The sequence below is a fragment of the Anastrepha obliqua genome, chromosome 1, assembly GCF_027943255.1.
Source record: "Anastrepha obliqua isolate idAnaObli1 chromosome 1, idAnaObli1_1.0, whole genome shotgun sequence".
NCBI lineage: Eukaryota > Metazoa > Arthropoda > Insecta > Diptera > Tephritidae > Anastrepha > Anastrepha obliqua.
This window is the reverse complement of record NC_072892.1, coordinates 71,102,049-71,124,111: the sequence shown is the minus strand read 5'-3', so window position 1 is coordinate 71,124,111 and position 22,063 is coordinate 71,102,049. Positions and strand designations below refer to the sequence as shown.

General features: G+C 39.1%; 1 protein-coding gene across 2 annotated transcripts in view; it reads left to right on the top strand.

Annotated features, from left to right (window-relative positions):
* Positions 1-22,063, top strand: part of LOC129236022 (uncharacterized) — a 45,336-nt gene that overhangs the window by 14,759 nt on the left and 8,514 nt on the right. For both annotated transcript variants that reach the window (XM_054870187.1, XM_054870186.1), the window contains exons 2-6: positions 2,060-3,101; positions 3,446-5,071; positions 13,148-15,355; positions 18,434-18,517; positions 18,980-22,039. In XM_054870187.1, the coding sequence (XP_054726162.1) occupies positions 2,453-3,101; positions 3,446-5,071; positions 13,148-15,355; positions 18,434-18,517; positions 18,980-22,039 (7,627 nt within the window). In that variant the 5' untranslated portion in view covers positions 2,060-2,452. The remainder of the gene's footprint in view (positions 1-2,059; positions 3,102-3,445; positions 5,072-13,147; positions 15,356-18,433; positions 18,518-18,979; positions 22,040-22,063) is intronic.

Sequence of the window (22,063 nt, the reverse complement as noted above, 5' to 3'; positions counted from 1 at the left end):
TATATATACATGCTTACTTAGCTTCATAGATAAATTACTGTTTGCATTATCCGTATTTGTTGTTGTTTTAGTGCTAAACTCGTTCGTTCCGTCGTTTTGTCATTTGCCACGAAAGCGATAAGCAAAGCAGAAATGGAAAAACAAAATATAAACAAACTCGAAACAGCTGTTCTCGCAGTACATTGTATGGGTGTGTAGCGAGTTTTTGTGTTTGTTTGTTTGTTTGTGTTACGTTGCTTTTTTTCTCTTGTTATTCGTTTTTTTTTTGTTTGTGGCCAGTGTAAATCCTCCGTCACTAATAGTCATATATATGTACCCAACCAGCTGCAGATACTCGGAAGAGTACGAAACCGCTCGACCACGGGGTGTACTGATAAAAACTTGCTCAATCACTCATTTACTATTGCACTCAAAGCGTTCTGGCTCACTTAATTAATTCTCTCATCTTTGTATGCTATCAAAATAATCGGGTATGTACATGGTATATACCTATGTACACATTAAGGAGGTTACTGCTTACGGAACGTGCATTCTTGATGTTTTTTTTTGTTCTAAGGGGTTTTGTCTCTTTTCTGTACTTTATGAGATATTTTAACTGTCAGTTCAATTTCATTCCTTCACGCTGTATACGTGATTATATTCTGTGGATGAGAAAAAATTGCTGTTTCTAGACTGCGTGCCTTTTATTATTGATCCTAAATTCAGGCTTTTACAATTTCTTTTAATGGTCCTTGTAACCCTGTTTTTTATAAGTTTCAATCCTTAGCAACAAACATCTCACAGTCCATCCATACGATCAACCCTATTTACTTCATAATTTTTTAATTGTACTCTGCCAATTTCTATCCACCTTTGTAACAGCTCAGCTGTCAATAAGCAGCTGAAATCATTCTCGTTTGATATCAAAAGTGCGTAATTCTACTTCATTGATTGCTTACATTCTGCAACTTCGTATATCATCATTTCTTTTATGAATGTTCTTTGAATGTTCACTCTTTATCTTCTTGGACGTCCTATCTTATATTGTTTTTGAAAACTGCATTGGAGTTTATGGGACCAGTAAGTGTGCTTTTATTGCGTGGCCCACGCAGCGTGGTTGTCTTGATTTTCTAACTTTGACTTCTCGTTGAGTTTTTGTTGGCTCTTATCTGCGCATATCTGCTACAATATAATTGCAAATGTATACGTCGTGTTCCGAGTTCGCTCCTTTGTTCCTCGGTATTGATGTACGTACATATGTATGTATTATATACATATATGTAATAGGTAGTTTAAAAAAATCTATGAGGTGGTTTTCTCGTGGTTGATACATTTATACTCCAAATAGGAAATGGCGATAGCGAAATTAACTGCAGACGTGGAGTAAGTATTATATTATTACTTACTCAATGCGTCAAACGACTTAGACGTCATTATTTCAAGAATGTGGCTAGACTCGAGGAAAAAAACATTCAAATCTAGACAAGACGATCTCATGAGTACTATTCAAAAATAAAAATGTGGTCTGCCTTAAATTAACGCCTCAAATTGCGCTAACCTCTAAAAATCTTTTAACTATCTACGAGTTATTATGCATATTAAGATGACGTGTTTTCCTGTGTAAAAGTGTCCGCAAGCAGATGACATCTCATTCGTAATAATCTACCTGTGGTGATTTTCATTTCTTAAAGATAAACTTAATCACGACGGGAAGCCGAATTTTCGGCATAGGCTCTGTTATCTAAATGAATAGAATTTACCTTAGAATTCATAATCGGGAAATGGCAACTTACTTTTAAATGTTAATATTTTTTCACATATTGCTAATTACTATTCATTCTTAATTTATGTATATATGTACATATGTTCATCCTCTAAGTTTTTTAGTCCAGATATTGGCGTATTCATGCAATGCTTTTTAAATCAAAAATATCTGCCATAAAGTCTTTTTATTTTTTATTTTGATTTTTTATGGAAATTTTGATAAAATTTATTGTGTATAAAAAATTGATGCAGTTTTATTTCATACAAAAATAATTGAATTTACTACAATAATAAATCCAATTTTTACGATTTCCAGATTCCCTAAGCAGCTGAGCAGCAAACCAAAAAAGGAGAGGTGAAAAGTGGCACAGGAACTTGTAGTCAAAAACTAGACAAAAGCTGTAGGCTGTCGCAAATACACTACAGTCTTGTCCGGTAGATTGGCGTCGTCAATATACATATTTCATTGTGGCGTATAAAAGTTGACTAAGAAACTTTACATATTGTGAAGCTCAAGAAGGCAAAGCATAACAACAGCCATAATAGAAAAAAAAAATTCAAAACAAAAGCTCAAATAACACGCGGTTTATTTGATTTTATTTTTGCTTTGATATCGTGTAAGGAAATATTAAATTGGCTATAACACGAAAGGATACAAGTGTTGCGAGGGCATGTTTAGTGTGATCGAAAGAGCGGTTAAGTGTCGTCTATGGCCGAATCCGTTAACAGTCAATCGCTCTCTGCAGTGACGGAGGGGCACGACGACAGCACCACAATAGCTACTACAGCGCTTGCAAATACAACAACCCGTCGCAGTAGACAATTGAAAAAGAAGCAACCGCAGCAAACCGAGTATCCTCAGCAGCATAAACAAATCAAATTACAACAAAACGCCAATAAAAATAATAACCAGCAGCAAAACATATCCAATAGTGGCGGAAGTGACTTCGGTGGCGGCAATATCAGTTCTATAAAATCTCTATCTCAACAGCAACATCCGCAACAGTTATCCCACACATCAGCAACGTCAAGCAAATCAGCAGCAAGTGTAAGTAGTGGAAGTAAACGTGGCCATAGTAAAAGTCGTTCAAAAACAACTGCAAGTGCAACCGGCCATAAAACAAGTAGCAGCCATTCGGGAAAACGGGGAGCTTTAAATAATAATAGCAGTACTATAACTGAAGTTGCTTCGTCCAGAGCCCAGATTGGTGTCACACGCAGTGATCGCAAACGCCACTACGATCAGCATCATCCACTAAACACAACAGCATCAGGATCCTCAACTTCACATACATCTGCAGTCGTCTCAACTGCAGCTACAAAATCTACTGTACAGCAACAGCAGAAAGACTATAACGGTAAGAAGTGGTCTATTAAGGTTTGACAATTGTTTTGAACTCAAAGGCACTGTGAAAGACTTTAGATGGATAGATATTATTGACTTTGTGCGGGAGGTGTGCCAGGGTTGTCGTGCTTTTTATGGGCACACTGTGAAACAGCGATGTTTAATTACATTTGTTGCTCATCAGAAGCATATTAGATATTAGCTTATAATTTGGTATAAGTTATTTGATAGATTTGTTTTAAGATGCACAATTGTCAAACCCTGTATACCATTATTAAATTTTCCATACAGTCGATATTCTCATGAATATTTTTTATTCGTTTCTCCGAATAACACTGGTTGTGAATCATTTAACAGATTCAAGTTCACCTCTTAAGAAGCGACGTTATCATAATAACATATCTCCGACCGCATCAACGTCAGCACCCACAAATACAGCTGCGCGCAACAAAAACTGTATAACTCCATCAGCTGTCGAATCAGGACCAACAACATCAGCAAACTCCACCTCAACGCTTATTAATCAAAACGATTGTGTTGCACAGCGAACACGTTCGAAAACACTTTCCACTGAAGATATACATAATTTTGGTTGCGGTTCATCAAATCGAAGCAACAGGCATTCTTTTCCACTACTATTGTCAAAGAGACGCACGCGTCGCAGTGGTGATCTTAGCACTGGGAGTAGCCTAAACAAACCCAAAACTAATAGAAGCCACTTGAGTGAATCAGCGACAGCATCAGTAGCTGTAGAACCGACTTCGACTTCGGCCTCGGCAACAGTAGCACAACGCATCAGTTTTAGTAGCAGCGGCAGCAGCAGCAGCAGCGGCAATACAAAAAGTAACTTACTAAATTATTTTCGCAAAACACGTAAAATCAGTTATAGTCGTACTGTAGAGCTCAACAAACGAGTAATAGCTACTTTCGCAGACGACAGTGCCGATAATAGCAGCGATAACAACCAACGAGAACAGCAGCAGCACCACCACCACCACCACCATCATCATCATCATCGACAGCAACAACAAGAAAAACAAGAAAAACAAAATCGAAAGCTCAACACAACCGCAGAGGGGAAGAATAACAAATCAAACTCAAGGCAAAGTAAGAGTCTTCAGAGTAGCACCAATACAGCTACAACATCGTTGTCTGGAACACGCAAAAGTGAGTGTGGTAGTGGTGATAAGAGACAACAACAGCCGTCTCAACAGCTCAACACTCGAAATTTCTTATCTGTTGTAGGCAGTCGTATCAAATTTAATACGAAATCAACGCCAACAGTAACTGGTGTGTCAATTGAGTCAACAACTACCAATACATCAGCGAATACGCATTTACACTCCCAAACAAATTCAATTCAAAGCCATAGTACAGCTGCATCTGCTACGGCTGTTGCCAGCACTTCAGCCGGACAGTCGTTAAGTCGAACATCAACGACCACTGGTGCTTTATCCAGTGTTGACAAATATTGTAAATATCGTAAGAGTTTACGCAACTATCATCAGTTAATTGCGTTTTCGAACGACGTAAATACTGCAATCGAAAGCAACACTACCAATACAACCGCAAGCGGCAGTTCGTCTACCGCTAACAACGCCTCCAACGCATCGAACGCAACGAACAAAAATTCAGTTGACGAGAGTGTTGTAAACGGTGGTGGTGTTATTGCTGTTGGTGTTATTGACGCCAGCGAGGAAGAGGACGAAAATTCTGAAGATAACGTTGAGATTTACGAGGACGACGAGGAAGAAGACGATAACGAAGCGGCTGACCTAGAGGGCGATTCGATCGTAGCCGACGGTGACGTTGTTATACGCGGCGACGGTGACGTCGACGAAGAGGACGAAGACGAAGAAGAGGAAGACGTCGACGAGGAAGACGACGATATCGACGACGAGGAGGAAGACGACGACGATATCGTTGAAGAAGAGGAAGAAGACGAAGAACTAGCTACAGAGGATTCTGAGGAAGCTGTTGAAGGTGAGTTTTTCCTTAGAGTTTTTATAGTGGCAAATGAAATAAAAAGTGTCTTAATAAATTGATCAACAAAAACAAACACGGGAGACGAGACAATGTGTACGAAAGCAGAGTTATACGATAATTAGCTCGAACGAAAGTGGATTGTCATAAGATTTTCTTCTTTATTCGGCTAAATAAGCTGCTACAACAATATAAATTATATAAACATACACACAAATGTACAATATATCAACTTGGCACCGATTTATTTTTAACCTTTAATATAAACGTAGCTGTATTGTTTAAATTGACTTGTACAACGTACATTTGTAGAATGTGAAAGCGCAAACTTGAATACATACAAACACAATTATTTGTTTATTGCGGTTGTGGTTATAAAAATATGAGTTTTGGTTAACATTTGCAATGTGTATGGCTCAAAAGGCTTTAGAAGCTTCAATTTAATTAAAAAGAGACGCAAAAGAGGACAGTTTGAGTTGGAATTCCAATAACTAATTAAATTGATAAAGTTCCAAATAGATTTAAAAATGACACTTGGTTTCTACTTGGACGAGTTATTATGACACAAAACTAATGGGTTTAAATGAAAGAAAAAAAGAACAATCTTTCCGTCAGTTTATCGAGCACTTATTTGGTAGAGGCTATACCCGTCTTATAACAAGCTTAGTTGTTGTGGGTCTAACCTAACTTAATCGGCCAAATATCAATTCCAGCCAATTTTTTATGTGATTCTGTAATATCACAAAACGATCGCTAAAAAGGTTGTGATATTCTGCTGAAGTGACAATACTTGGTCGTTGGATAGAAATCCGTCATACCCACAGTAGGCCTTATGTTCGTTTCCTATAGCAAGCAGTAAGCAACGAATTGATTGAATAACCTTTTTACCAGCGGCCGTCTCTCGGCAGGTAATATCAAATATTCACTATGCTGGGCAATCCACAAAATGTTTGGTCCTTGATGTAACCGAAACATCCTATTCGTAAATGAAACCAATAGTTGCACTTTGTAAGAAAATATTGAATAATAATTTGCGTTGTGGAGATATAGACAACTTTTGTTTTTAAGAAATTTGGACCACTAAATTTTTGTTTGCTTTTTATTTAATTTCTTTCTGCTTATTTATTTTTTTAGTTAATTATCGAGATTTCGTTGAACATGAACCGTAGAGAGTTTTCAGTTAATTTCAAATATACACACTGAAAAATTTACAAACTTGAAAATTATTTCAACCCTGTTTCCAAGAAAGAGTAATAAGCATTAAATCATTTTTTATTGTTGTCATAAAACTGTATTAGCTTATTATTTTTTAAAAGGTATTTAGCAACTCTGTCTAATACATTTTTTTAATTTTTGATACAAAACTTAATTAGAAAGAAGTATTTTTAATATATATTATTTTACATTTGCATGACAATGGCCAGAGCTGTAAAGTTTTTAAATTGAATCCATGGTAATCCTATTTATAAATAGTGTAAACTGCAAGTTCCTTAGTTTTATATATTTTATTAAAGATATTTGACAACTGAAGTATTTTTATTTAATACTACTCGATTACTTTCAGCAAAAAATCTCATTATTTTGAACAATGGGTCGCCAACGCACTTTTCTTCACACAATTCATTCACACGTATTGATCTTACACTAGTGGATGCACAGTTAAGCCCCAGGTGTAATTGGTATACTCTAAAAGACTTATATGGCAGTGATCTGATCAGACTGGAATCGATATCAACTTTTGTGTGAAAAAAATGTCTCTGATTGTAGCTCCACCAACGTTCATCAATTCGCAGCAAAACTCACTAAAGCTATTAAATCAGCAGCCAATGAAGCTATACCTCAGAGCAATACTTCCCAGTTAAAAAAATATTCTGCATGGTGGAACCAAGACCTTAACAATCTTCGAACCAGTAAACAATCCCTTTGGCAAACCTACAAATCTTTGCCTTCCAACCGTACTCTAATTGCCTATAAGATAGCTAACGCCCTTTTTAAAAAACGTGTCAAAGAAGCCAAAAGAGCATCAATAGAAACTTTCACAAAAGAAATTAACCAAACAAAATTTGGTCCTCTATCAAAGCTCTTACGGGTATCCCTTCAGCACCTATCAAATCCATAGAACTCTCATCCGGATTAATAACCAATTCCCTGGACATTGCTAACATGTTCGCCAAAACTTGGTCAGAATATTCAAGTGACTTTAATTTCCCTCCAGAATATCTTAATAAAAAAAGAAAAATTCTGCAACAGTCATACCTTCCGAGAAAGCTAACAAGCGATGCTCTTGCATTGGAAATCGATTTTAGCCATATTGAACTAAAAACTTCACTCCAGCATGCAAAAGGGAAAACCCCAGGCAGAGACAGGATATCTTACCCCTTGCTACGGAACCTTCCCAGTTCCTGCAAAAGCACTCTTCTATCACTCTACAACGACATGTTCAAAATTGGTAAATACCCTCACACTTGGCTGTCTGCCGACGTGATACCAATTTCCAAACCGAATAAGCCTACAAATCACCTCGATAACTACAGACCAATATCACTTCTCTCTTGCTTAGGCAAAACATTTGAAAAAATGATAGCAAAACGGCTTATGTGGTTCATAACAAAAAACGGGTTTGTGAGTCCTAATCAAGTTGCCTTTAAAAAACACCTCACCACCATGGAAGGTCTTATTTCCCTGCAACACTACATAGCAGATGCTCTTTCATCAATAAATCACGTAACATTACTGTCGACAGATTTTGAAAAGGCTTTTGACCACATTGGGGTCCATGTTGTTCTTCAACAACTGGCAGCGTGGCATATTAGCCCGAAAATTTACCAGTTGGTGAAGTCGCTCTTAACGAATCGTACATTTCAAGTCAAATTCAATGGTGTACCTTCCTCAATGCACCGCCTTGAAAACGGTATACCCCAAGGCTCTCCTCTCTCAGTGGTACTCTTTATTATAGCCTTCGAGGAAATAAATAAAATTGCCTCCAAACAAAAAAGTTTAGATTTCGGATATATGCTGACGATGCTTTCTTTTACACAAAAGTCGAAGACATCAATAAAGTACAATCAATATTCGAAAAGCTGCTTGACGATATTAGCTCCTGGAGCAAACATTCAGGAACAATTTTATCTTACAGCAAATGCATGACACTACATATCTGCAGGAAGAAACGATGTCCACAAATACAAATTAATCATCAAAATACAAATATGCTATATAGGGTGGGCCATGTAAAATTTGCTTTTTGAATCGACTATAAAAAAAACCTTATCAATATTTTTTCAAACTTTTTTTTTATTTTGAAGATTGAACATTGTCATTTATGAATTAAAAATAATATCGTTCAAATGACTGCCACGACTGGCTTTACAGTAGGCTATTCGATCAACCCAATTTTTAAGCACATTTTCGATTGTTTGGGCTCCACATTTCGTAAATGTCAAACCTTTAAGTAAATTATGAACACATTTGACATGTCATTTGTGTTACCATTCTCAAAAAAATAGGTGGTTTCAAAAAGCAAACGCTATATGGCCCACCCTGTAGCTCAGGTTAATGCCCTGAAGATACTTGGTATTGTATTCGACAACAAATACACTTTTAGAGAACATTGTCTGTACCTCAGGAATAGCCTTACTAGCCGACTAAACATCATCAAATACATCTCATCTAAGCACCTTCATATCCACAAAAAACACCCGCATTAACATAACTAGAGCTTTATTAGTATCAAAAATAGACTATGGACTACCTATTTATGGAAATTGCGCAATCTCGAACTTAAAATTACTAAACAAGCCTTACCATACCGCAGTTCGTAGAAGCCTTAACGCTTTTTCAACATCTACTAAGTGCATACTTTCCGAGGCTGGTCTACCCTCTATGCCTGATAGATACAGAATTCTCAACTTTAGGCTAACCCCGAAGCTTTTGACCACCACCAATAGACTTATTTTTAATACCTTGAAGACTGCTTCCAAACACAAACGAACATACAAGATAAAGTCCGCTATATGAGAGTGCAGTTCATCAATGTACATATACCTTGGGAATTCAAATCCCAAAAACATCGCTTAAATTGTGTCAACAGGCCCCCTGGACCTTCTCCCCCACCTCAATAAACTCTGACCTCCACAAATTCTATAAAAATAACACTAGTTTCGAACTGCTCAAACAACTTTACGGCGAACTAGTCAACAGAGAAGAGTTCGCTGATAGAACTCACATATTTACAGACGGGTCTAAATCTGTCCTAATACCTAACTTTATTAAGGTAATCGGCCTAATTGAAAGCTTGTAAAATTGTCATTTATCCTATACCTGAAAACTTAAACATACCCTTATAATTACCAAGCACCGAAGGCCCAAGCAGCTAGTGTGCTTTTGTTTCTTTTAAGTTAGTGTAATATTTTATATTATTGTAATAAATAATAATAATAATAATACTTGCATTTCTTAAATTTTATTATTCAAACTTATTTAATTAGTTTAAAACGTTTAAATTAGCGTTACTATTAAAAAGAGTCCTTACAAATTTACTATCAAAAATATATAATATTGCAGTTCACAACTACATAAGAGCAAGTAACTCGAAATCATCGCACTAACAAATTACGATGGCAATGCAAAAATAACATATTTGCCATCACAATTTGGAATGCCATGATGTCTTTTTTTTGTTGTTTGACGAAGTGTATTTAATCCCTTGGACGACAAAATTGTATATAATATTTAATACTAAAAAGCAACTTTGCATGGAAATTTACTTAGCAGGGTATTTTTGCATAGCTGCGATTTTTTTTACAATTATTACAGTTTAGCAATATCTGACATATCTGTTGACGTACTCCAAAAAAGCAAAGAAGGAAAAATCCAAGAGGGAGAAATAAAAATGTTAGACATTTCGTGAGGACTTTTGAAATTGACATAAAAGAAAGGATGCTTGAAGTTGATAAATATTAATTTGTCATGATTCTGAAAATACGGCTAAGGCCCTTTTCTGAACTAATCTTTATTATGACAACACACTTGATATTGCCGATATATTTAAACTATGGTTGATTTGATATACTTTTTATAATTTGTAGTACGAGTAAGTTTTAAAGCGAAATAAAGTGAAGTGTTTTGGGCTATACTGCCAGGTACTGTAATCCAAATGAATTATAGAACAAGTCCGAATATCTTATATTTTTGGTTAGTCCTGCCAATGTCTGAGGGGGAAAAAATCTCAGAATTGTTTGCGTTTAAATTTGCTGGGCTTAGGTTTTATAGTGATCGATAGGCGAGACGACACGCTGAAAACAATAGTTCTTGAAAGTAATTCGTTGTTTAATGGTAAAAAATATTATACTAAATCGCTTGCTTATTATACATTCATTAGATAGAACATTTTATTTTTCAGATACCAAGGCTCAATGTCCATTGCATGGTGTTTTAACCAAAACTCTATTTTTTGTTGTAAATTTCAACTCATTCGTTTTGTAAATACACGTATTGTATTCTTTAGTGAATATGGTATATTTGGCTCAGACTACATGCGTACATATCATGTTTTATTTTGTGTTGTACAGTAGGTTCTGTTTTTATGCGGTAGATACGTTCCGCAAGAAACAGCATAAAGAAAAAACAGTATAAAAAAAGCTACTAGTTCTATAGTAAAACTATAGATACGTTTCAAATGCTAAAACCGCATAAATCTGAAATAATCGCATAAAAAAGGGCACTAGTCCCATATTATTACTATAGATACGTTCCATAAACCGCATGAATCTGAAATAATTAAATAAAATCGCATAAACAAAATATTGTATCTTTGAAAATTATATCTTTATATATCTTCCATACTTGTAGGGTTAGCATTTCTGATGCAATCTGTGATGAGTTTTTGCTTAGCTGGTTTAGAATCTTGTTTATATGTACAATTCCCCATAGGTCGACATGCATTTTGTAATTTAAAAAAAAAACCGCACTATTTCAAAACCGCATAAAAAAAAGCCGCATAAAAACAGAACCTACTGTATATACATATTTGTAAAAAAGATGTGTTTTAAACCTTTACGGTTTAACGATTTTCTTATAAATAAGTGCAAATGAAACTTTATAAAGAAGCATAGAAAAAAAAAAAAAAAAACAAAACAGTGCTGTCACATTTTAACAGGGCTGAGCAGCTATCAATACAAAGATTATATACTAATGCAACAAACCGTTAATATAATATATTCACTGTTTACTAACCACTGCAATTGATCAAACATCTCTTGTACACCCGAACTACTTACTTACATTTAACACGAGCTTTTGTCCATAACTTACATGGCTTTTTATCTATATTTTTGGAATAATCGTGTGGGAGGGTGAAGAACTTTTAATTTTTTATTTTTTGTTGTTGGTTTTTTCTTATATTTTAAGTTTTCTTCTTGTTACATACATATGTATATAAATAAGGCACACTCTCTGAGTCTAGTTAATCATTTAATAACTCACTTTGTTTACGAAACAAAGGGGATTCATATGAAGGTAGGTTTATTTTTAAAGTTCTGTTTACTGAGAACAAGGAATTGATAGCGAATGGAGGTGGCAGCTCTGGCAGATGACTACAACGATGGCGACAAACGAAACAAAGCAAAGAAAAAATTATAATTTTAGGCATCTCAAAAGTGCAAGACCAGTCGTATTTCCTATTAAAATCTTAGCTGTAGCCCACAAAAATGTGATATATGTACACAGTGGATTAGCTATTACGAAAATTCAAAATTGATTTCAAGACAGAGAACAAATAAATATTAGTTTAAAATGAAATGTGAGATTCAAAATGCTGCTACTATATTCAGTGCTGTAGAGAAAAAATATAAGGCAGCAAAAGAAAAAAACCTAATATACAACAGAAGAGCAGAGCAGAAGAACAGTGGGTTATTGTTGAAGAAGTAGCGCTCTAATGCGCCAACTCTCCAAAGAAAATTAAATAAGAAAATAATTTAATTCAAAATTAAATAATTAATAAATAAAATAACTATAAAGGAAAATAAATCGAGGGTTAATTTTTGCACGTTGCTGTTGTTGCAGTTGTAGTTGTTGAGAAGATTATTACTTGGTGTTGTCTCTTTTAAACTATAATTTGCTTATGTTTTCTGTTTTTGTACGTTAAAAAATTTCGATTTGAGCTTTCAATCCTTTTTTTTTTTGTTTTTTTTTTTGTGTTTTCAAAACAAAATTTTGATATAAAAAATAAAGAAATATTAACCAAAAAGTTTTTTAAGAAGAACAAAAAACAATTTCCATAAAAAACATTAATTATTCGGCGTCAAAAATTATAATTTGTTGTTGTGGATGATGATGATGATGTTGTTGTTGTTTTGTTGGTGTCGTCAGCGGCGTCTGCGTCGTCATCAAGGTTTCTGTTACAGACATTCTCGCGTGTGTAATCCGTGCAATAACTAACCATTTCAAGATCACAAGCAAAACAACAGCATCAATAATAATAACGCGAAAGGCTAATGCGAACCAAAAAAAAAGACATAATGAATTAAATGGCAAAGAACTAATTAATTATTTACGAGAAGAACGCAATAAGACCCCAAACATACTTGCATACATACATACATATAGTGCAGCTTGAAACGCAGGTGAGAGAGTGAAAGAGAAAGCCTCCCGTGCGAAATATGCGAAGGAGAGAGTACATTTCAATTTACATACCAGCTTGGTTGCGACGCGGAACGTGCGTCAGCAACAACAACATCATCGTCGTCGTCACAAAGCAGCAGCAATTTAAATCAACCACCGATTGAACTCATTGCCACCGATAATCAGTTATCAAGCAAAATCAAACGGCCCACGCCCCACAAGCCATCACAGTCATCAACAAACAACACATCCATTCTTCTTTTAATTCATTAGCAGCATCACTTACAACAAATACAATACGCCAAACACGCTCTACCACCTTTAATTCAGGAAATAAACTTAAATTTATTTATAATCGAATAAATCGAAATCCAAAACAAAATAGTATCAGTTGCTTCAACAACAACTACAACAAAACTTTTCTTCTGTTTGCATTCCTTTCGACGCGTTCCAAAGGTAACCAGACAAAAGCTCTTGGTTTTCTAGGCCTTGTGAAGAGGAGTAATAATAAAAGCAATAAGCAGAAAAATAGCAACAATAAGAAAAAACGACGTCAGCGGCAACGCCAACGGCAAAGGCAAGTCCAATTCCAAATCCAGAATAGTAACAGTAAGAATAACCACAGTAGTAGTAACAGCAATAGCAGCAGCGGTAGGAACGTCGATAGAGAGCGGAATAACAATAAGAAGATTGGTATTACTGAGTCCGCAGTCACAACCACAGCTACGGCGACGGGTTACAACAGAGCCCCAAATCTGGGGGCACGACAGACGCGCAGCAGTGGTGGCAGCATAGATTTTGTTGCTGGCGGTTTAACTGGCACAGCCACAATAGCGGGTAGTGACAGAGGTGGCGCGTCCATATCGGGTGTAGCAGTAGCTACAACAGTTGGACAAAGGCCACAGCCACAACCACAACCACAAGCACAGTCACAGCTTCAGCAACCATTGTCACACCATACACACTTACCATACCCGCTAATTGGACACTTCAACCAGCCGGCCGGTCAACAGCAAGTGACACCACAGGTTGTGCTGCCTCATCAGTTGCAGCAGCAATCTCATTATTTGCACGTGCAGCCAGCTGCCGGTGCTCATCATTATTACAATTCGCAGGCGCACTATCAGTCGCAGTTGCAGTCGCAAAACCATAATTTACACCAACATCATCATCAACAACAATCGCGCCTGCAACAATTGCAAGCGCATCCACAACAACAACAACACGCGCAAGCGCAAAAGCAACAACAGCAACAACCCGTGCATTTCTATCACGCGACATACCCCAGCAATAGCACACTAGCAGCAACAACAGCCACAACTGGTTTAGTTGCCGCCTCAACTTCTGCCATATTAAATTTAAATCTCAATCACTATCAACCAACAGGAAACGTTGCTGGCACAGTCCCCATAGCTGCTGCACCGCTTATATATCAGCAACAACAGCAGCATCAAGTGCCGCCGCCGCCGCCACCGCTACCGCAACAATTACAGCAACAGCAGCAGCAGCAGCAGCATCAACAAATAGCGCAACACTCGCTGCATACACAACTCGGTGGTCGCTATCATCATTCAAATCCTCATTTACATCAGCAGCAGCAGCAGCCACCGCCTGTTTCAGCGTTACCGTTGCCCTTGGCACATATTCAAGCGCAGCCTTTACATCGCATTCCACATCCAACGCCACCGCTTACAGCAACAGGATCTATACATCCTCACCAAATACACCCGGCGACAATTGACATTGGGATAGGAGCCAGCTTGGTTGTTGATCGTTCATCTGCTGTCACACCATCTTTCACACCACATTTGAACCCACAAATACCGCAGCAACACAGTTACGGGCACGGGCGCCCAGCAGTCGCTGCAGGAGTGGGAGGCTCCAGCTCATCGACAGTAACTTTAGCCTCGGGCGCGATACCGTCACAACATTCTTTACATTCGCTAAGGCGAAGTTCACGAAGCAAAACGGGTTCTTGCGTCAGCTCAGCAGCGCAAAACGGCAGTGGCAGCGGGAGTGGAAGCACCAGTGGCAGTGGTGGCGGTAGCTGCGGTCAGGGCGTACAAAACGCTGCAGTCGTATCAGCACCAACGCTATTAGCATCAACGAGCGGTGGGAATAACAGCGGCGGAGGTATCGGTGGTAGTACCCCGTTAACAGCCGCCGCTGCTATCGGACCCCACCATCAATATCATATCCACCACCCGCAAAATCCACACGCCCCCGCGCATGCTACTCATCACCACCATCATCATCAAACGCTACCGCCACCGCAACTGCAACAACAACAGCATCATCATATGCTTCATCATTCGGTAGCCGCGCCTGGTGGCGCTGTTGTTGTTGCCATCGCTACATCACAACAAACACAAACCACCCCTACGCTGATGTATCAACATCAGCAACAACAACAACAAGTCCATCATCGCACCACTATTGTACAGCCTGGTTTCCTCTATAATTATCGCACCACTGCTGCCAATGCGCATTTGAATGCGATGCCGTCGAGCCATCTCGTTGGTGCGTCGTCTGCAAGCGCTGCCGCCATCGTCAACGCTAATACCAACACTACCACCGCTGCTGCCAACACCGCCACCGCTAGCGTCGCCACTGTCGCAACGAATAGTAGCCACATAAATATGAATACGCATAATAAAGCGAGCGGTAAGTGTGTGCAGCGAATGCGGGGTTGATGTTTTTGGTTTTCGTTTATTTTTGTTTGTTTTGTTGTCACTTTGCCTTGCCACCAGTGCCTGTTCAGAGTTTAGATGTCATAGGCGGTTCCTTTTAAACCACAGTACATTTCTGCTCTCTTATTTATTGTAATTTATGTTGCATTATTTATAACTGTAAATAATGATAAAAGGGAATTTAAAGGTGTTGGTGTATAAAGTATTCAAATATAAAATGAGTAAGAATTGGAATATTTTGTAGAGTCAGCATCAATATTTGTAGTATACCCCGCCATTTTTTACACGGTGAAGTTATACCAATCATCTGAGGTCCAAAAATGTTCGACCCTGTAGAATACAGTATGACAGTACACAATTAAGAGAAAACAACCAGGTAGCATAATATTTACAAGTTACAATGACAATACAACAACAAAATATATATTTGCTATCAATTCGTAAAGTCCATGATGCCAGTTTATTTGCACTCAATTGTGAATTGCCCTAATATTTTTTTTACAGGTGGGGGCTCCTCTATAACAATTATATACAAATACAGGAGAAAAAAGAAAAGTGTTTTAAAACGTTGTATGTAGTCTCTTGGCGTCCATCGTATTTAATTTTTTTTTTTTACTTCCGAAGTAAAATGTGCCGGTGTCAAAATGACAATTCTGATCAAAATTGTTAAACTAATTGAACAAATTGAGCACAAAAAATGAATGGACTTTTATTGTTCACTAATGCGACGGAAATCATTCCTTACTGTGTTTATATTGCTATTTGTTGTAATAGCTTAATGCTTTTTCCATATCTTTTAGAGAAATACTCCTGAAGTCTTTGGCCGGATTTAAATCCAGGTCGTTCTGGTAATGTAGAATCGTCTGTTGGGGAATCGAACTGGGTTTGTACTTTACCATAGGCACAAGTTTGTTTGTGCTTTACACGAACATTTGATGTTGAATGTTGCTTGAGCCCAACATTTTTCGGCTGGCAAAGGCAAGCGTCCGTGTATTTCTGTAAAAAAGCTTCTAATAAGCAGCTGCGTTTCGGTACTGGTATAAAGCTGTAGGCGCCTTCGTTTGTACGACCGCTTGTTTGACTGAATAGGCTTATATGCCAATTATGTTAGGTCAAGGGAAAAGTTTCTGACCATATTTTCGACTACAAAATTAACATAGTTAAGATTATCGTCTGTTCAATAACATTTGCCATATTTGACGACAAGTTCATAATTCCGCGAATCAAGAGATAGGAAATATGTTATAAGGGATAGAGCCGGTTGAAGCCAGTTTGGTACCATCATGAAAATGTTGCAATTGCTTGAACAGGAGTTATTTATTCCGTTGTCGTCAGTACTGCGTTATATGATGGAACCTCTCCTCCATCCAAATTCTAAGAGCTGCTGGAGTTAGGTTCATAAAAAAAATTGTAGCAATTCTCATCTTAATAACTGAACTGGTAATGCAGAAAGGTAATGAAAAATACGATATTTCTTATAAAAGTCTTTGCCATTCATTTTCATTTTGCCCAATAATTTCTCTTAAATAAAAAATATCTTTTTCATATTAAGTGCGTCTTTAAAGTCCAATCGACAGCAGACCAACAACTTCCAGTTCCAGTCGAAGTAAATTTTTCGATAGAAACCGTACAAATATTTACATATTGAGCATTAAAATAACACTTATTGCAAACTTTTCTTATTTGCCGTTATAATTGAAGACACCCTTTGCCTTTGTGAAACACAACACCTTTCCCAATTTCTAAATCTGGTTGTTCTGATGATGACATTGTTCTTCTTGTAGCAGCATAAACATTCCCCATACATATTTGGAGAAATGCTTCAATCTGGTAATTTGTATGGATGATTCCCATCCAATCTCATAAAACGCACAGCCATGACTTTGTTTAAGCCATAATTTTTTTTGGCTGCTATTCTTGATCTATTTTTCATTGTTGGTTATTTTGCGCTTAATAATCTTAATAACTGTGATTATCACCTAATTACCTAATAATCACAAAATGAAGAAAAAGTTTTTTCTAATAGCGGTCGCCCCGCTGAAGGCAATGGCAAACGTTCGACTGTATTTGTGTATTTCTGCCATGTAAAAAGCTCTTCACAAAAAATATCTGCCGTTCGGAGTCGGCTTAAAACTGGAACAACATCAAGAGGCACACCACAAATAGGAGGAGGAGCTCGGCCAAACACCCAAAAAAGGGTGTACGCGCCAATAATATACATATATATAATGTTTTGCGGACTAACTTTGTGTAAATGGTTCCAAATGGTTTTGTAACCTCAGCTTCTGGGTAATGACACAAATGTTCAGATGCCGGTCACACTTCACGATTTTCATGATTTTATCGACATTTTAGATGATTGACTTATCAGAATGTGTGACACACAACTGTCTTTAGGAAATACAAAACTGTAAAGAACTTTTTTGAAGTGTAATGTCACCTTTAATCGCTGTATAGTACTACGTCGGGAAATGTGGCTTATAGAAAATGGTCGGAACTTTTTACTTCACCTGATATTTGCATAAACACGTAAATATGCTGCAAGATGGATACATAAAACACAAATCCTTTTGAAAAAATTGTTAAATTGCTAGTGTGTATGTGTTAGATTTATCAACATATAACCCATCACTCAAAACGTGGTGCTCAGTGCCCCGCCAACATGTAGGAAAAAACCGTTAGATATTTTTAGGCGCATTAGCAGTGCCTTTGGCAGAAAAACAAATACATACAATTATGTACAGGTATGTACGATTTACGATGGCTTGTAAACACTGTAATATGTATGTATAGGGAGTTAGTGTGGTAATATTTGTTTTAAGGCTGGCAAGCGTAGGTATGGCGTAGTACGGTAGAGGAAATGGGAATGGGCGTGGTCAGAGTGTGGAAATGGGTGCTTTTGAAGTTATTTTAAGCTTTGTGTAGTAATTTATAAGTATATTAAATGATTTTAATAAGAACCTAGAAATATTCTCTACTTTCATGGCGTATTCTGCTCTTCCACCCACTACCACCACACCACCACGCACGCATATATGTATGTACACAACAGCTTCTGCGGATGCGTTAAGTTATAATTTAATGGCACAACAACCGCCGATCGGACCGCCGAATACTGGTGGACAATCGACCACAGGTAAATTAAAAAAGAAAGGAAAAAACAACAACAGATGACGATAAGTCGTGTGCTAACCGAATACTTGTAACCAACTCCTCTCATCATCCACATTATCAACAAGTTTTACTTACCTTTTCTTTTCGATAATGTACCATATATATGTTTGTATGTATGCACGCATGCACATATGCATATTTTTGAGTTTTTATTCTTTGTAATTATTCTAACTTTGGTTGCTCACAAAAATACAATCAGTATTTAGATTGATTTCTTTATTTTATATGACAACACCTCTTTTTCATCCTCGCTAACCGTTTCCTTCGACTGAACCGCATGCTCTGCTAAGCGGTGACAGCACTGTAGACTTACTCTTTAATTTATTTCTATTTTATTTAAAATTCATTTGTACTTTACATGCATATGTGCGCACTCGTCCATATGTACTTATCGAATTAATTTTCTCATTTGTTTGTATTGCAGCAAACCTCAGCGTCTCTACCGCCTTGGGCGCCGCCAACACAAATCTAGCAAATAACGCAAGCGCGGCAGTTGGTGCGGGTGCCGGTGTGGGCACCGCTTCCTCTATCGCGACGGCCACAAACACCGGAACGGGCGCCACTACCGCCGCCACTTCGCACGCCGATTCGGAGAGCGATGACAGCGAAGTGGGGCGTCTGCAGGCGTTATTGGAGGCGCGTGGTCTACCGCCGCATCTTTTCGGCGCTTTGGGGCCACGCATGACGCACATTCTGCATCGCACCATTGGCAATAGCAGCTCGTCGAAGGCACAACAACTGCTGCAAGGCTTGCAATCACACGATGAGAGCCAACAACTACAGGCCGCCATCGAGATGTGCCAAATGTTGGTAATGGGCAATGAAGACACGCTAGCTGGTTTTCCAATTAAACAGGTGGTACCGGCGCTTATAACGCTGCTGCGTATGGAAAATAATTTCGATATTATGAACAATGCATGTCGTGCTCTCGCCTACATGTTGGAAGCTCTGCCGCGCTCGTCGGGCACTGTGGTAGAAGCGGTCCCGGTATTCCTCGAAAAACTGGAAGCTATTCAATGTATGGATGTTGCGGAGCAGAGTTTGACAGCGCTTGAAATTTTATCGCGTCGCCACAATAAAGCAATTCTACAAGCCAATGGTGTTTCAGCATGTCTGACTTTTCTCGATTTCTTCTCGATCAATGCACAGCGTGCGGCTCTTGCAATAACGGCGAACTGTTGCTTAAACCTGCACCCAGAGGAGTTTCATTTCGCTGCGGAGAGTCTGTCACTATTGGCTCGTTTGCTGTCACAGCAGGACAAGAAGTGCGTGGAGAGTGTTTGCTCGGCATTTTGCCGTTTGGTAGAAAGTTTCCAGCATGATCCGAAGCGTCTGCAAGATATTGCCAGCAAGGAGTTGCTAAAAAATTGCCAGCAATTGTTGGTTGTTACGCCGACCATACTCAACAGTGGCACGTTTACATCCGTCGTACGCATGCTGAGTCTGATGTGCGGCAACTGCCCTGACCTGGCCATTTCGTTGCTGAAGAACGATATTGCATCTACACTGCTTTACTTGCTTACCGGCAATGCAGAGCCCAACACATCGACCACATCGCATGTAGAGCTTATCACACGCTCACCATCTGAGCTGTACGAGATTACTTGCCTGATAGGTGAATTAATGCCACGGCTACCGACAGATGGTATTTTCACTGTGGACGCACTGTTGGATCGTCCAACACTCAACACTCAGGACCAAGTACAATGGCAGTGGCGTGACGATCGCGGCACTTGGCACAACTATTCGACCATTGATTCGCGAATGATTGAAGCAGCACACCTAAATTCAGATGATGAGTTCAGTTTGAGTACACTGGGTCGCACATACACAGTCGATTTTCATTCAATGCAGCAGATAAACGAGGACACTGGCACTACGCGCCCAGTGCAGCGTAAGATAAATCCAAATTACGTGCCTCCGCCACCACCACCGACTGCATCTGCAGCATCAACTGGCCAGGATTTGTCGGCATCTGCGGTGGCCACAGCAATTACAGCTCTAACTAGTACAGTAGCGAATACATCGGCAAGTACATCAGCGCAATCTAGTACGCCCAGTACTACGCCCAATACGCCAGCAACAAATAGCGCTCAGCAGCGCCGTCGAGCCTCGGTGGATGCACGTATTGCTTGTCTTAAAGAGGAACGCGGTTTGGCAGCAGAGTTCATCAAGAACCTCTTCAATGTACTGTACGAAGTTTATAGTTCATCTGCTGGACCAAATGTTCGCTATAAATGCTTGCGCGCACTTTTAAGGATGGTGTACTATGCCACACCCGAATTGCTGAGAGATGTGCTTAAAAATCAGTTGGTCTCCAGTCACATTGCTGGCATGATGGGCAGCAACGACTTACGCATTGTAGTCGGTGCATTGCAAATGGCCGAGATTTTAATGCAAAAACTGCCAGACGTGTTTGGCACACATTTCCGACGCGAGGGTGTAATTTATCAAATAACACAGCTCACTGATCCCAGCAATCCTATATGTGCCAATCCCTCACCGAAAGCTCTACCAGGAGCTAGTGGTTCGCAGAGTGCACCGCCATCCGCATCAGGCTTGCAAGTGAATCCATTCTTCATGGACAATGCTCCGTTAGCAGGCTGTTCAACTGCAGGCAACTCTACGCCCAATACATCAAAGCCAGGTGCAAGTCAAGGCAATCATCACCAATACACAGTTAAGAGCTTTTCACACGCAATGAATGCTTTAACTGCCAATGCGCAGGGTACGGGCAATGGCCAAAAAGTGACCTTGGCTATGCCGCCAAGCACTGGTCCACTGCTAATGCCACAATTGCCTGCTGGAAGTGTGCAGCCACGTCAGCAATCTGCTGGTTCACTTGCGCTTACTATTAACTCCAGCGCTGGAATCACTCCACCGGTCACAGTGATTGGTGCTGCAGGCACAGCCGCCGAATTGCAATATCACTACAGCAGTTCTGCACCGCCTGCTGCAGGACCACCCACGCACACGCATCTTGCACAGGCACCCAATTTTTTTGTTTACTCTACTAGCGCAGCGGCGCCACCATTACCCCCCGGCGATCCACGGCAATACGTGCATGGTCACTTTCATCATCCGCCACCGCACTTCCAACCTCATGCACCACCACCGTCAACACACCATGTTGAATTACTGCCGTCATCATCTAGTGCAGCCATTAGTGTCAATTCACCAACTGTGATGGCACATCCGCCACCTCAGCAGCATTTGTCACAAGTGGTGTTCGCGCCAACGCCAAGCGTTTGTGATCCGCACTATCACGGTAGCAGTGGTAATAGTGGTGTAGCTGTCACAAGCACAGGCTCATCCACACCTTCATCTTCGTCCGCGTCAGCGTTGCAGCACAAAATGTCCGACATGTTGAAACGAAAGGTCCCACCGAAACGAAAATCACAATCGAGCAGTCGCTCGAAATCACGTCAGGATGAAAGCGGCTCCTCCACGTCTTCGATGCATGATCTGCTCAGTCGTGCTACAAGTGAATACCTTTGATTGCATTTAA